The following is a 15,534-nucleotide window of genomic DNA, read 5'->3' on the forward strand; positions in this document are numbered from 1 at the left end:
AATTCTCTCATAATGATAAAAATTGTTGAAGTTAAGTGTCAGAGTGCCACCTAAAGTAACTCAAGAGAACCACAGCTGAGATTTCAGACACAAAGAGCAAGGTACCTCAGGACACTCTAAACAAAAAAAGGGAGAACTACAGTTTTTACAAAGTTGAGGAAGAAAATATCACCTAAAAAATATTTCAGATAATAATTTTCTGGATAGTTTTGTAAACTAAAGAATCCTTTAGAAGGCAATCAAAATTATTTTGCTTTCAATCTACTGCCCTCTTGTGGTCAAATTTACTGCATGCCAAATTACTACACAAATTCATTTTCCAAATGCAATCATATCTTCACCTAACTAACCTGAAAATACCTACACTGACCAAAAGTTATAGAATTGCCTTGGGATAAGGTATTTTAACAAAAAGTGTACATCACATCATAAATACATATAAATAGATATATCATAAATATCTTGTGTCAGTAATAGGACATTATGATAGGACCTTCATTCAAATGATATACATGTGGACGTTACAATCATGCTGTAGAGATATATTTAAGATGCTTGTAGAGGTATATTTAAGATGTGAGCAAGAAAATCAAATCAAGGGTTACTGATGTACCTTGGTGCGTTAGGCTCATGAGGCATGACAACCAGAGTTTGACTCCTGGGACTCACACAACGGAAGGAGAGAACTGACTCAAAGTTGTCCTCTGACCTCCATACATGTACCATGCCACATACGCCCACTCTACATAAGCTAGATTATAAAATAATACGCAAATAAAATCAAATTTAGAATGTGTCGGGGAATGGGGTATCCATGGGTGGCATATGCCTTTGACTCCAGCTCGCCTGAGCACCTGGAGCCAGGGGGTTTACAAGTCCAAAGCCAGTCTGGGCTGGTGAGATGACTCAGCAATTAGGATCAAACACTGTTCTTGCAGAGGGCCTGAGCCTGGTTGCCAGCACCCATGCTGAGAGGCTCATAAACGCCTGTAACTCCAGTTCCAGAAGACCTGATGCCCTCTTCTGGCATCCAAGGGCACGTGTACTCTGTGCACATACTCACACACAAACATAGGGACACACATAATGAAAAAAATAAAACAAAATCTTTTGCTAAAAAGGTAAAAGAAAAAATAACAGCAGACACTGGTAAATTACTTACTAAAAAAAACCCCACATTTAAACAAAGTTAAGTAACTAAGTAACTTTGAACACAACTATGTCTGCAGCCAATGGAAAAACTCTTCTACTGGGACAGACATGAACATAATTACATCAACAATAAATTTGAGTTAGCACATCATTATTTAAATGAGTTGCTATTCTTAGAGATTAAAGTGCATAATTTTAAGATATCAAAGTAAGGCTAGTAAACAAGAACCAAACCCGCTGGGAAGAGCTGAAGCACACACTCAGCGCTCCATCACTGAAGGTATCCATTCAGTCAAGGCTGCAATTTAGCTGGGGGGCTGACCAGTGCTGAGGGTCACAAAAGATAACGAAATTCTGAGGAGCTGTCAGAGATGGGGGAAGACTCACACAGAAGAACTACATGTGGAGTGGGACGATCCTGAGTGAGACCCTGGAGCAGAGGAAGGGTGTAATGGAAAAGCTGGCGGAATCCCAGGAAGACAGTAGTTTGGGCAGCGGCAATAAATGAACATGAATCTGTTTGGATAACTGCACTATATGAGACTCAGACCAGGGGAAACCAGCAAAGGCTACAGGGATTCTCTGAGCTACTTTTACAGATTGTTGTGAGCCTAAAATTGCCTTACAATTTCAAACTAAAAAATGTCATTGTTTCTTTTTAACCATTAAGGAAATTTAAATGTGCTTATATGTTTCATACTGTTTCTGTGGGACTGGGTACTCCAAAGGCTCGTATCTATCTGTATATCTGACACTACAGATACCCTGATTCTGTCTGAAGCAGGTTTGAGGGAGGGGTCCCCTTATTCCCCACCTGAAAGTCACTTTACATGAGTCATATATAATACCAGAGACATTTCCACTTCATTTGAAATTTTCCAAGATTGTAAATCTTACCAATAAGATTGAGTGATGAATTCTCTGCTTTTTCAAATGCAACTTGACTGTTTCCGACAACCAGTCCTATTTCGATCTGCACGGAAAGACGGTAATTAGCAGGCTGCCACATTTCAAAGCAAGGCTAGACACAAGGGGGAAATGAAGCTTCTCTGTGCAAGGCAACCAGCCATCTGAGTTACATCTGCTTTTCTCGTGGCTATATTCTATAACTCCTCTGAGGCGATGTTGGCATCTTTACAGTTATATTCTCCCTGACTTATAATATATATATATATATCTGTATTCAACTAATAAGAACAGAAGTACAAAATTTGAGTAGATCTGCGGTTAGGTTGCTGGCTACAGGAACAGCGAGGCCTTAGGAGCTCGGAGGGAGAGAACACACAATATGAAAAGCTTCTGCACTGGGCAATAGTTGGGAACGTATCAGCCTGCGTGAGTCACGTCAGAAAGATTACCTAGCAAAGGCTAGGAAAAAGGCTTACCTTCTGTCTTTTACCTGACGCAGGCTCTCCCTTTAGGATGCTAGGATCCATGGCTTCAATATCCTTGACCAGTAATCCAAAGAGCTTATCGTTGAAGCTAAAGACAAGCTGTAGACAGAAGTAATGGGAGGAAAGTTACCTCATGACACAACGGCTTCTTGCCGTATAGCCAGTGTTCTCCAAAGGCGGAAAAACCAGTTTTCTTTTGAATACTCTTCTTGGGTCTACTCCACAATCACACCACTCATGGACCCAGTGACAGAAAAGGAAACTTGTACATTAGTACGATAGGAGGTGACATAACCAAAATACTCACTAACTGTTTGGGAAACTACTAGTAAGAAAGCCGAGATCCAGCCAGGTGGTAGTTACACGCCTTTTTTTTTTTTTTTTTTTTTAAAGACAGGGTTTCTCTGTGTAACAGCCCTGACTGTCCTGGACTCACTTTGTAGACCAGGCTGGCCGCAAACCCACAGAGATCTGCCTACCTCTGCCTCCCGAGTGCTGGGATTAAAGGCGTGCACCACTACCTCCCAGCTGGCACACATCTTTTAACCCCAGTACTTAGGAGGCATAGGCAGGAGGTTATCTATGAGTTCAAAGCCATCATGGCCCTCAGAGTGAGCTCTAGAACAGTCAAAGTTACAGAGAGAGATCATGTCTTACAAAAGAAGGAAGGAAGGAAAACAGACAGGCAGGGAGGGAGGAAGACAAAAGCAAGCAAGTGAGCAGAAAGTGACACACGCCTTTAGTCCCAGCACTCAGGGGCAGAGACAGGAGGATCTCAGAGTTCAAGGCTAGCCTGGTCTACCTAGGCCAGACAAGGCTACACCAAGAAACCCTAGCTTAAAAAACAAAACAAAAACTGTTCTCATTGTATATAGTTTATTGATGTTAGAGAAAAAGCCATTTTGTGGGGGCTAAAAGGGGGAAATGTAGTGAGAGTTTTGCTTTCTTTAAAAACCCAGCTATGTTATGTGAATATGTTTATTTTAATCCCAGAAGTGGGATAAAAAGCTGCTTGACAGCAAGTGGTTGTGATTTGCCTATGCTCTAGCAGGGGCATGGTTTTTCTAGCTGCAGACAGTTTAATTCTGGGGACTCTGGAGAGGGTATAAATGGTGATGGTGGCGTCTATGGCAGCTGCTGCTCCCCTGCTGCTGGCTCCTGCTGTTGCATTTGCGATGGCTGGATTACTGGATTTCTGGTTTGCTGTTGCTGGGTTGCTAGCTGCTGGTTTTCTGGATATTCTGACAAAGAAGATCGGACTTGCCCCTAGGAACCTCAAGACCTTGATGAGCAGGAAGTAGTTTAAAGAGATCTACATGACCTTTAACCTTTAACCTCTTTCTTGCCTACTGAGTGTTAGGGTGTTAGAAGGGGTTAGGGTGGAGAAAAATTACAGATATAAGAACTCAAATAAAATTGCTTAAAAAAGCATGCCTACAAGTGATGCCCAGTGTAGCTAGGCAGTAATGGGAAACTTTGTTTCTAAAGCAGCAGAGGAGACAACATGGTACAAAGGAATGGATACTCTGTGGCTGCTGCCGCTGGGTACTCTCCTGGTTTGCTCCCCGAGGGGATTTTTCTATTTCTTATTCTTCATCTTCTTTCTGTATTCCATTTCAAAATGGCTGAGCAATTGGAAAAGTTGCAAGTGGATATGGAGAGGTCTGAGAAACAAAAATTAGATGAAATAGGTAAGCTAGAAGGGCCACTGCATTCTCTTACTTTTGAAACAGTTTCAGAGCTGACTGTGCAACTAGAGAGGTTACAGGTGGGGATGGAAGTGCTCGGGGATGGAAGTGCTCAGGAAGCGAGTGGTGCCAGAGAGAGAACAAAAGGGTTCAGACCTGGTGACTGAAAGTGGGAGCTCCCTGCAGAATATGAAAGAGGGAAGCAAACCAGGTTAGAAGGGAGACCCCACCCTGCACTGTGTACTTTTGGTTTCAGGTCCCCACAGCCCCTGGATGAGGCAGAGAGCCATCAGGAGGAGGCCATGCAGGGTGACAGTGTTAAAGAGAAACAGCCCATTTCGAGGAAAAGGGCTGACCTTGAGTGTGCCACCAGAGGAGTGACCTGGGGATTATGAAGTCACCATGAGTTTTCCCAGTTATTGTGAAGCATATGCCTGCCTGTGGTGCTGAGCATGGCTATGATGAGATAACGTGGCATCCAATAAGAACCACAGGTCTGAGGCATTTTAAAGAGGCTATTGTTTCCTATGAAATGCAGTCCCCTTTTAGTAAACAAATATTAAGTAACTGTACTACTCAAAATAGAATTATTTCCCAAGATTGAAAGAAACTGGTGATAGTTGTACTTGAGGCTAGTCAGCAGTTACAATGGTTAACACTGTGGAGGGAGGAAGCCACAGGTATAGAACCAAGAGACCAAAGGGAATAAATACTGTTAAAGATCAATTGCTTGGTGAAGGGCTACCTACAAGAAAAATTTTGATTTGATGATGCCATTATAGGACAATGTTGCTTAGTGGCTTTGGGGGCTTAGGACAAGGTTGAGGAGTTTGAAAAAACATCCACCTCATTTACTAAGATAATACAAGGCTCTAAAGAAGCATTCACAGGTTTCTTTCAGAGACTGGTTTCCGCTCTAAACAAAGCAGTATCAGACCCTGATACCAGACAGGTGGTGATAAAGACCTCGGTGCTAAGCCAGGCATGGTGGTGCACGCCTTTAATCCCAGCACTCGGGAGGCAGAGGCAGGCGGATCGCTGTGAGTTCGAGGCCAGCCTGGTCTACAAAGTGAGTCCAAAACAGCCAAGGCTACACAAAGAGACCCTGTCTCGAAAAACCAAAAAAAAAAAAAAAAAAAAGACCTCGGTGCTTGAGAACATGAACACCAAATGTAAGAGAGTGATTAGACCATTAAAGGCATGAGCAGCACCAATGGACAATGGATAGGAGATGACAACTGATGTTGGCTCTCATGAGCACCATGTCAGTATCACAGGACAAGCTAAAGCTAGTGGGCTCAGATATCAAAATACTTAGTGCTTTAATTGCGGTGAATTCATCCATTTACAAATAAATTGTAAGGCTAAAACCTCAGAGCTCAAAATTACAGGTGCACTAACTCTGAGAAATATGGTACTTTCCACCAGAGATGGGAACAAGTATTTCTGGCAGCAATGGAATGCCTTGCTTCCCAGGGAAGGTAAAGGGTATCACTACCTTAATGACTGCAGTTCCAGGAGGGATGTACAAGGTAATAAAACTCTTGTCATCACCGTCAGGAAACAAACCGAGGGGCCTGTCAGCTCGAGGCCTCACAGGATAAAATATGAGCCATTTCCCTTTGGTCAGCCAGGAGGTGACAAGCAAGCAGTTAAACCTCAACTAAAACTTCAACTAAGTATTGCTGATCCCATGCACCCTACTAAAGGCAATGTGGCTTTAGATGTGGCCACATTTGTCCCATCCCTCAAAATTCAATGTTATAAAATAACCACTGGTGTTTACAGTCCTTTGCCTTCAGGGACAGTAGGGATAATATTGGGAAGAAGTAGATCAACTTCCCAAGTTATTGCACATCCAGGTATTATAGATGCGGATTACAAGGAAGAAATTAAAATCATGGCATATGTTTTAAAAAAAGGAACTGCAAATTAATGCAGGGGATAGAATTGCTCTGTTGTTATTGTTTCCCTACATTAAGGGCAAAACTGCTCCAGTAGAAAGGACAGGGGAATTTGAGAGTATTAGAAAAATCTGTTCTGGAAAACAGTGGTTAACAATAAGAGACCATGCTGGTTGTGGTGGCGCATGCTGGTAGGATTTGCTGAAGGAGGCAGAGGCAGGAGGATCACGAGTTCAAGGCCAGCCTGTTCTACACATGAAAAAAAAAAAACAAAACCAGAGATCAAAACTAAAATTGCAAGGGAATAGTGTTGAAATAGAAGGTTTGGTGAAGACAGGAGCTGATGTGACCATCATTTCCCCAAAATCTTGAAATCTAGAATAGTCATTTCAGAAGGTTTATGCATAGTTTATAGGAATTAGTAAGTTATTTCAAATAAGATAAAGTGTCTGATGGGTTAAATGTGTGGTACCAGAAGAGCAAAAAGGGAAGTTGAGACCTTATGTGGCTGACAAACCCATAAATGTATGAGGAAGGAATATTTTGCAACAATGAGGTACTCAAATTAATATTCCTGTAATCCCAGGGATACCTCATGATGAAATTAGGAAGGAAATGATAGATATTCCTGGGAAAGGTATTAATATGTATCATCAAAAACAATCACAAGCTATGTTCATTGTCCAAACACAGGATATCACAGGGACTGAGTTTCCAAATTTATGGGGGTGGGGGAGCACTGTCTACCCCTAAAATGGTTGACTGGCAGCCCAGTGTGGGTAAAGCAATGGCCCTTAACTAAGGAAAAATTATAGGTAATTGAACAGCTGGTACAAGAACAGCTGGAGGCTCGACATATAGAGGAGTCTACAAGCCTGTGGAATTCCACCCCCACCCCCCACTCCACCCGATGTTATAAAAAAGAAATCAGGAAAATGGTCAACATTAACAGATTTAAGAGCAGTGAATAGAGTAATTCAACCAATGGGCCCTTGACAGCCTGGAATTCCTTTATGTACTTTATTACCTAAGTCATAGCCTATTGTGGTAATTGATTTAAAAGATTGCTTTTTCTCAATCTCTTTGCACAAGCATGATAGGGAAAGGTTTGCTATCTCAGTGCATACTTGAAATGATAATGGTTCAATAAAGAGATATCATTTGAAAGTTCTTCCACAGGGAATTTTAAATAATCCAACTTTATGCCAATATTTTGTACAACCATTAGAAATAGCTCATATACAATTTCCTTAATCTATTATTTATCATTACATGGATGATATTTTGTTGGCTAATTCTGACACTGGTACTTTAGATAAATTGGAAACACAAAGAATTCTACCACGCTGGGGGGTTACAGATTACTCCTGAAAAAATACAGACAGGACATTCTATTAACTATTTGGGTTATAAAATAAGTCAACAAAAATTCTGACTACAAAAGGTACAGATCCATTGAGATCAGTTGCAAACTCTTAATTTTCAAAAATTAATGGGAGAAAGCCAGGCATGATGGTGTACGCCTGTAATCCCAGCACTCAGGAGGCAGAGGCAGGCGGATCTCTGTGAGTTCAAGACCAGCCTGGTCTACAAAGTGAATCCAGGACGCCCAGGACTATAAGAGAAACCCTGTCTCGAAAAACCAAACAAACAAACAAAAAATTAATGGGAGATATTAATTGGCTGTGACCTACCATTGGATAACTACTCAGGAGTTAAATAGTTCTTTTCAAACACTGCAAGGAGATTTGGACTTAAACATCTAAGATGGTTAACAGCTGAAGCAGAGAGAGTGTTAACTCTGGTAGAACCAAGACTTCAAGATGCATATATGGAGCAAATTGATCCTAAACTTGGTTGTATTTTGGTTATTTTGCCTTCAACTCACAGGCTAACTGGGCTCATTAGGCAAAGGAAAGATAATATTATAGAATGTGTTTTCTTAGCACAAAAGCCAATGTAAAAATTTGAAGACATATATATAAAAGGTTTCTGAATTAATCATAAGAGAGAATTAGACTGTATCAACTGTCAGGAACAGACACAGCCAAAATTGAAGTACCTTTTACTAATGCTGAGATTAGGTCATTATGGGTAATCAATGAAGATTGGCACAGAGCTTGTAGTAACTCTTTAGGAGAAGTTAATGACAAATAACATAAAAGCAAGCATCTGCGGTTTATAGAAAGAACTGATTGGATTCTCCCACATATTATAAAGGGAATGCCAATTCCTGAAGCACCTGCAGCTAAGTTGGGAATGGCAGGCTAAGTTAGACAAAAAAAGCCAAGCGATCCGACGCCCATACGCTGCAGTTCAACAACCAACTGTATGCAATCCTTGCGGTATTATTAGATTTTCCTGCGGTATTATTAGATGTTCCTGAATCTCTTAATTACTGACTCTCAATATTCAGAAAGAGTTGGTTTGCACATAGTAACTGCTGAGTTTACTTCTGCTAACCCAGAGTGAACTTTTCCATTTATGAAACTGCAACAGGCCATCAGAAACAGACACTATCTATTATATATTATTACCCATATTCGCTCTCACACAAGTTTGCCAGGTCCGCTGGCGCAAGGAAAGGAGGAAATTGAACAGTTATTAATAGGAAATGTACTAGAAGCCTCAACATTTCATTAAAAACACCATGTTAACAGTAAAGGCTTAAAGAAAAAAAAATCCTACCATTTGGCAACAAGCCAAGAAAATTATAAGAAGATGCCTTACTTCTTCTCTTAATAACCAGACTCCCTAACTCACCGGAAGTAACCTTGGAGGTATCAAAAGAAATGAAATCTGGCAGATGGATGCGTTTTATTTTACAGAATTTGGGAAACTAGAGTTTGTACACCACACCAGTCATACATATCTGCGGTTTCAATGGGCAACTTCTTTAAGCTCTGAAAAAGCTGATTTTGTAACTACGCATGCACTGGAAATAAAGGTAATTGTGTGGAAACCTGCACAAATTAAGATTGATAATGCCTCTACATAAGTATCCAGTAAGGTAAAGCATATTAAAATGAAAAACACATTATGGGTATAGCACACAACCCTACAGGACAAGCAGTTGTAGAAAGATCTAATTGCACTTTAAAAGAGAATTTTAAAGAGAGAGAGAGAATAATCAAAAAGGACGAGTAAAGGCCCCCTAGGGACAGACTAAATAGTGCTTTGTTAACTTTGTCTTAATGTTAATGAGAAAGAAAATAGCAGTTGAGAGACACTGGAAAACTGTGAAATTAGATTAACCTATATACTATACGAGTGTGCTAACATAAAAATGGAAGACTGCAATAGTTTTGTCTTGGGAATGTGATTTTGTTTATGTATCTCCAGGGAATGAAAAAATATGATTACCATCAAAACTTATAAAGATAGCTGGGTGGTGGTGGTGCCCACCTTTAATCCCAGCACTAGGGAGGCAGAGGTGGATGCTGTGAGTTCGAGGCTAGACTGGTCTACAAAACAAGTCCAGGACAGCTAAGGCTACGCAGGGAAACCCTGTCTCAAACAACAACAACAACAACAACAACAACAACAACAACAAACTTTAGCTGATTTGTGCAGACCACACATTCCATACCTATGTTAATGCAGAAATGTACCTATAATATTACCTTTAAAAGTTTGTGTGTTTTCAGAGCAAAAAGACCAGACTCCAATGAAGACAAAGCAAGTAGGCCAAGCAATCCAGCTTCACAGACTACCTCTCCAGGTCAACTTCAAAACAGCTCAGATGGTCCAGCCTCACAGACAGTTTCAGACAGACCTTCAGTTAAGCACTGTACTTTCCTATCCCACAGAGACTGGAAAGCAAAAATAGAGCTAGCTCTCCCAGGACATGGCAAATATCTCAGTTTTCTTTAAGGCCCCCAAAAGATGTCTTCACCTCCCCCAGACAGCGGGAAGCAATTTTAAGAACATGACATCCCAAGAGGTGGGGTGGGTGTTTTTGGTCATTTGGGGGTTATGGATGTTTCTTATTGTTTAGGGAGGTTAGTTACAAGTTGTTATTGGCCATGGTCAGGTAGGAAACAAAGTAAAGGAGTTTAGAATCAGGAATCTCTTTCTCCCCTCTATCCTTCTTCCTCTCCTACGCAGTGTTAGGGGGAAGGAGAGGGAAAGGAAAAGTTTTAAAGGCAGGAAATAGGGATGATAGGACCAAGGTGGGTTATTTTATCTCCTAAGATAGCAACAAGTCTCAAATAATTTTACATTGGTATAGATTACTGTATGTTAACAGAAACTTAAGGCTGTTTTGTTCGACTCTTGATTAATGTATTATACAAATACAATTCATTTAAAAATGTGCTGTTAAGATCTAGTCTTATAAAAGCTACTATTACAAACTGTTTAGGATAATTAGGAATGCAAGTTAGTAGTTAGACAGCTATGAATAATCTTACTTGCAGTCTTGTTAAGTGCTAGCTTAGTTAATTACAGAAATAAACTTTATTTAGTCTCTTGTATATGTTTCCAAACTTAAACAGGTAGTAAATAACTAGAAACAAGCAATGTCTGTCTATTCAGATAAACTATAGATAGATAGATGGTCTTCAAACACTTCAGAGATCTACAGGATATGTCATTTAACGATGCTTTTAACATAAAAGGCTTTTCTGACAGAGACACACAGCTGCTCTTGGCAGCAACCCCAATCTACTTCAAAGAAGATGATGGGCATCAAAGAACCTCCACATGAAGTTTGTTTCTAACATGGCAAAGATGGCCACTGGGTAAAAAAAAAAAAACTGTGCTTACCTCAACTACTGACAGCATGCTGTCCAAACTGTGGACAAACAGGACACTGAGAAACCAACTGTCCGACCTTGCAGAGCAAGGCAGACCAGTCCTTCAACATTCCCACTTCACATGTAAGTCTGTCAGATAGTCTAGGCCTGAAGGCTCAAGATTGGATGCCCCAATGTTCCAGAGCAATCTTGGGCGACTGTCCAGGCACTTCCTATTTACTCAAATAATATTTACCCGTCTCAGGTCTCTGCTGGGGTTGCAGACTAGATAGTTATAGTCTTATGGTTTTTCTTATTAAGATTAAAGATATAAAAGATTAAGTTTTTAGGATCTAAGAAAATGCTTTAGGGTTTAAAAGGATATTTTTAGGTTGATAAATTCAAGTTATGATAAGAAGATTTAGGTACAGAACTTTGGACTCATCAGGACAGTGGAATACTTTCTCCAAGGTTTCCAAATACATATGTACTAGACATTGTAAATACAAGTCTTACTTAATAATTCTCATAATTGTTCTCACTGTATATAGCTTATTAATGACAGAGAAAAGGTAATTTTTTTTTTTTTTTGAGACAGGGTTTCTCTGTGTAGCATTGGCTGTCCGAGACTCGCTCTGTAGACCAAGCTGGCCTCAAACTCACAGCGATGCACCTGCCTCTGGAGTGTTGGTTTCTTAAAAAAAACAGTTATGGGGCTGGGTGTGGTGCCACACACACCTTTAATCTCAGCACTCAGGAGGCAGAGGCAGGCAGATTGCTTTGAGTTCAAGGCCACCCTAGTCTCCAAAGTGAGTCCAGGACAGCCAAGGCTACACAGAAAAACCCTGTCTCAAAAAAAACCAAAACTCAATTATGTTATGTAAATATGTTTTTGTTATAATCCCAGGTGTGCGATAAAAGGCTGCTTCGCAGCAGGTGATTATGATTTGCCCCGTGCACTAGCAGCGGCATGAATTTTGACAGCTGGACTCTGGATAGGGTATAAATGGGAGAGCCCCAAGAGGGCCTGTGGTGGCTGCTACTCCCTCTGCTGCCGCCCTGACTGCTGCTGGTCCCTCCTGCTGTTGGTTCCTGCTGCTGCGTTTGCTATTGCTGCATTACTGGTTTGCTGGAATTCTGTTGTTTTGTTTTGCTTTGTTTTGTTTTTGGATATTCTGAAGAAGACTGGACTTGCCTCTAGGACCCCAATGGCACTGATAAGCAGGAAGTGGTTTTAAAGGGCCTGTGTCCCTTTCCCCTCTGTCTTTCTCACCTACCTAGTGTTGGGGTTGGAAGGGATTAGAGGGAAGAAGGGCAGTAGATATAAGAATCCAAATAAAATAACTAAAAGTCTCTCTACATAGTACAGCCCGCAAAACAAAACAAACAATAACAACCCCCAACCCAACAACAATGGACAGTAATCAACAAATACAGTTAGTTGACATCTAGAAGCCTTCTAGACTAACACATACGGCAGCAGCTTGAGCACAGTACCAGTTTCTTCCCTCTAAGAGCACAGGGCTTGGCACTGCTTTCTGCCGTTCCAACTAGAAAGCTCTGCAGCAGCGAGAAGAGAGTCTACTCTGTCCCTGCTGATCTTCCAGGCCAAAAATAGTGTTTGGGACATGCTTTGTGCTATTAAATATTTATTTTACTTTTATCTATGTCCCTAGCTTTGTACCCATGGATACAGGATTTATCTTCTCTGGACCTAAAATTCCTCATTTGGGAGGAAGTCAGACAGGAAAATCTCTAAGGTTCATTCTAATTCAGGTGTTTTCTTTTTTCTCTCTCCCCTTTTATTTTGTTTTTCCTGTCTTTTTTTTTTGAGACAGGGTCTCACTATATATCCCTGGCTGTTCTGGAATTTACTATGTACACCAGATAGGCCTGGAACTCACCGAGATCCACTTGCCTCTGCATCCCTAGTGCTGGGATTAGGTGTGTGCCATTATGCCAAGCTAATCTGAATGCTTTCTTTAAAAATACGCTGTATTTTGTTCCTGTACATCAGTAATTCAGGTTCTGCCTGCAAAAGTTTAATATCATAATATATGTAGGGCTGGAGAGATGGCTCAGAGGTTAAGAGCACTGTCTGTTCTTCCAGAGGTCCTGAGTTCAATTCCCAGCAACCACACAGTGGCTCACAACCATCTATAATGTGATCTGGTGCCCTCTTCTGGTGTGGGGGCACACATTGGGTCAGAGCACTGTATAAATGATAACTAAACAAACAAACCTTTAAGAATAATATATGTATACTTTAGACTATCTGTCCAAATTTATTAGGAAAAAATTAATAAAAGTAGCACTCCATCTACTCCAATAGCTCTTGCCTTCCCCTGCTGCTCTTCCTCCCTCTGTTATGTCCCTGAGGCAGAGACCTCAGGGCAGCCTTGGTGCATCGTTAGCCGTGACAATGCTGGCGGGCAGCAGCTCCAGACCCTTTGCTCCCAGGATCCTGTTATTTGCTTTCAAAGTTTTGAGGACCCAAAGAGCTTAGGTTTATATGAGATTTATCACACTAGAGACTAGAGGGGAAAAAAATTAAATGCATCCATTTAAAATAAAATTATCTTTCTAAAACAAAAACTGCAATGGCAAAAAGTGGAGATGTCTCATTTTTGCAAATCTCCTTCCTGTCTGGCTTTACTGGAGACAGTCAGATGCTCACACCTGCTTAGGCTGTCAGGGTCCCGGGCTGACACGTACCACATGATCACCGCAGGGCTGCACCAAGCTTGTGCAGCCGAGTGACAGATGACGAACAATAACAGCGTATTATAAGAAAGCAGTTTTGACTTTGCACACCCTCTGAAAAGGCCTGGCCTGCACAGGTCTCCCAACAACATTCTGAGCGTTACTGCTGTGGAGCTGTGATGTGAGAAAGGAGCTAATGAAGAAAGGCACAAAGGCAGGTGCAGTGGCTCATGCCCGCTCGCTCAGCACGGGGAAGGGGAAGCTGTTTGATTATGGGTTTAAGTACTCTGGTGCCTCATATTTGACCACGTCCCCTGGATGGGGAGAGCTGGTGGCACTCAGAGGAAGGATACCAGGCTACCAAGAAGAGACTTGATACCCTATGAGCATATACAGGGGGAGGAAGTCCTCCTCAGTCACAGTCATAGGGGAGGGGAGTAAGGGGAAAATGGGAGGGAGGGAGGAATGGGAGGATACAAAGGATGGGATAACCAGTGGGATGTAATATGAATAAATTTTAAAAAAAGAACATAGGCCCTAAGCTTTAAAAAAAGAAAAAAAAAAAAAAGGTTCTTCCTGCAGAGAAAGAACCCTGTTTTTAAAACACAAAATTGCGAGCCGGGCGTGGTGATGCACGCCTTTAATACCAGCACTCGGGAGGCAGAGGCAGGCAGATTGATGTGAGTTCGAGGCCAGCCTGGTCTACAAAGTGAGTCCAGGACAGCCAAGGCTACATAGAGAAACCCTGTCTCAGAAAAAACAAACAAACAAAAACAAACCACAAAACTGCAAATTAAGACAAACGTAACAAGAAGGGCAAAAGAGCTACAACTAATGGATTCACACTTTTCTTTTTACTCTTTTGAGACAGGGTCTCATGTAACCCTGGTTCGTCTCAGACTTGCTACGTAACTCAGGATGACCTTGAACTTCTGATCCTCCTGCCTCTACTGCTCCAGTGCTGAGACTACAGACATACATCATCACACCTAGTCCGAGGTGCTAGGACTAGTGATAAGCCCAGGCCTTTGTGCATGCTAGGAAGCACTCTACTAGCTGAACGTGCTTTATGTTTAATGCAATGTTTTTCCTAGGGCATTAATCATCTGACATTAACTAAAGTGCAAAAGGAGGCAACAGTGACTAAGCTCCAGAGATGCTGAAATAGACTCATTTTCTTTTTCTTTTCTTTTCTTTTCTTTATTTATTTATTTATTTTTTTTTTGAGACAAGGTTTCTCTGTGTAGCCTTGGCTGTCCTGGACTCCCTTTGTAGACCAGGCTGGCCTCGAACTCACATCAATCTGCCTGCCTCTGCCTCCAGAGTGCTGGAATTAAAGGCGTGCGCCATCACGCCCGGCGCACATCATTTTCTTAAACTCTATAACTAACTTGGTATTGTATGTACATAATTTTCTTTAAAATCTCTGGAAGTCCATCCCCTACCAAAAGGAAGACCGGCCATGTGTGTGCTTGCCCATGTGTGTGTGAAGGCCAGAGCTGAGCCTCAAGAACCTGTTCCTCTATTGCCCTCTGTATTATTTTTCCCCGTTTTTGAGCCAGGGTTTCTCGCTGAAGGCAGAGCTCCTCGATCTGGGTTAGGCAGACAGGTCAGTGGCCTCCAGGATCCTCTGTCCCTTCCTTCCCAGCGGAGGATCACAAGTCCATACGACTTATCACTCCAAGATTCCTGCCCAGGTGCGAGGGGTCACGCTCAGGTCTTCGTGCTTCCTTAGCAGGCACTTTGCTGACTCCCAGGCTACCTCCCCTGCCCCAAGAGCTGCTTCTCTACAAAAACATCCTAGTCACATAGAGAGACAGCCCAGAAACAAATCTCATGTCCCACAAGGAGAAAAAGGAAAGCAAAAACATTTCAGAGCATATCTCTACCACGTTCCCAAGTTTTCAGGGAGAAAAGCTGCTGTGACTATATATGACACATTAATTAAAAACCGTAT

The 15,534-nt window shown here is 41.6% G+C and overlaps 1 protein-coding gene across 2 annotated transcripts in view; it reads right to left on the reverse strand.

Annotated features, from left to right (window-relative positions):
* The window catches only part of NSF (N-ethylmaleimide sensitive factor, vesicle fusing ATPase), a 142,859-nt gene that overhangs the window by 91,238 nt on the left and 36,087 nt on the right, over positions 1-15,534 (reverse strand). For both annotated transcript variants that reach the window (XM_084750071.1, XM_084750072.1), the window contains exons 6-7: positions 2,538-2,645; positions 2,050-2,125 (exon numbers count right to left, since the gene is read on the reverse strand). In XM_084750071.1, the coding sequence (XP_084606197.1) occupies positions 2,050-2,125; positions 2,538-2,645 (184 nt within the window). The remainder of the gene's footprint in view (positions 1-2,049; positions 2,126-2,537; positions 2,646-15,534) is intronic.

The sequence above is a fragment of the Acomys minous genome (assembly GCF_964271855.1).
Source record: "Acomys minous genome assembly, chromosome: 12".
Taxonomy (NCBI): domain Eukaryota; kingdom Metazoa; phylum Chordata; class Mammalia; order Rodentia; family Muridae; genus Acomys; species Acomys minous.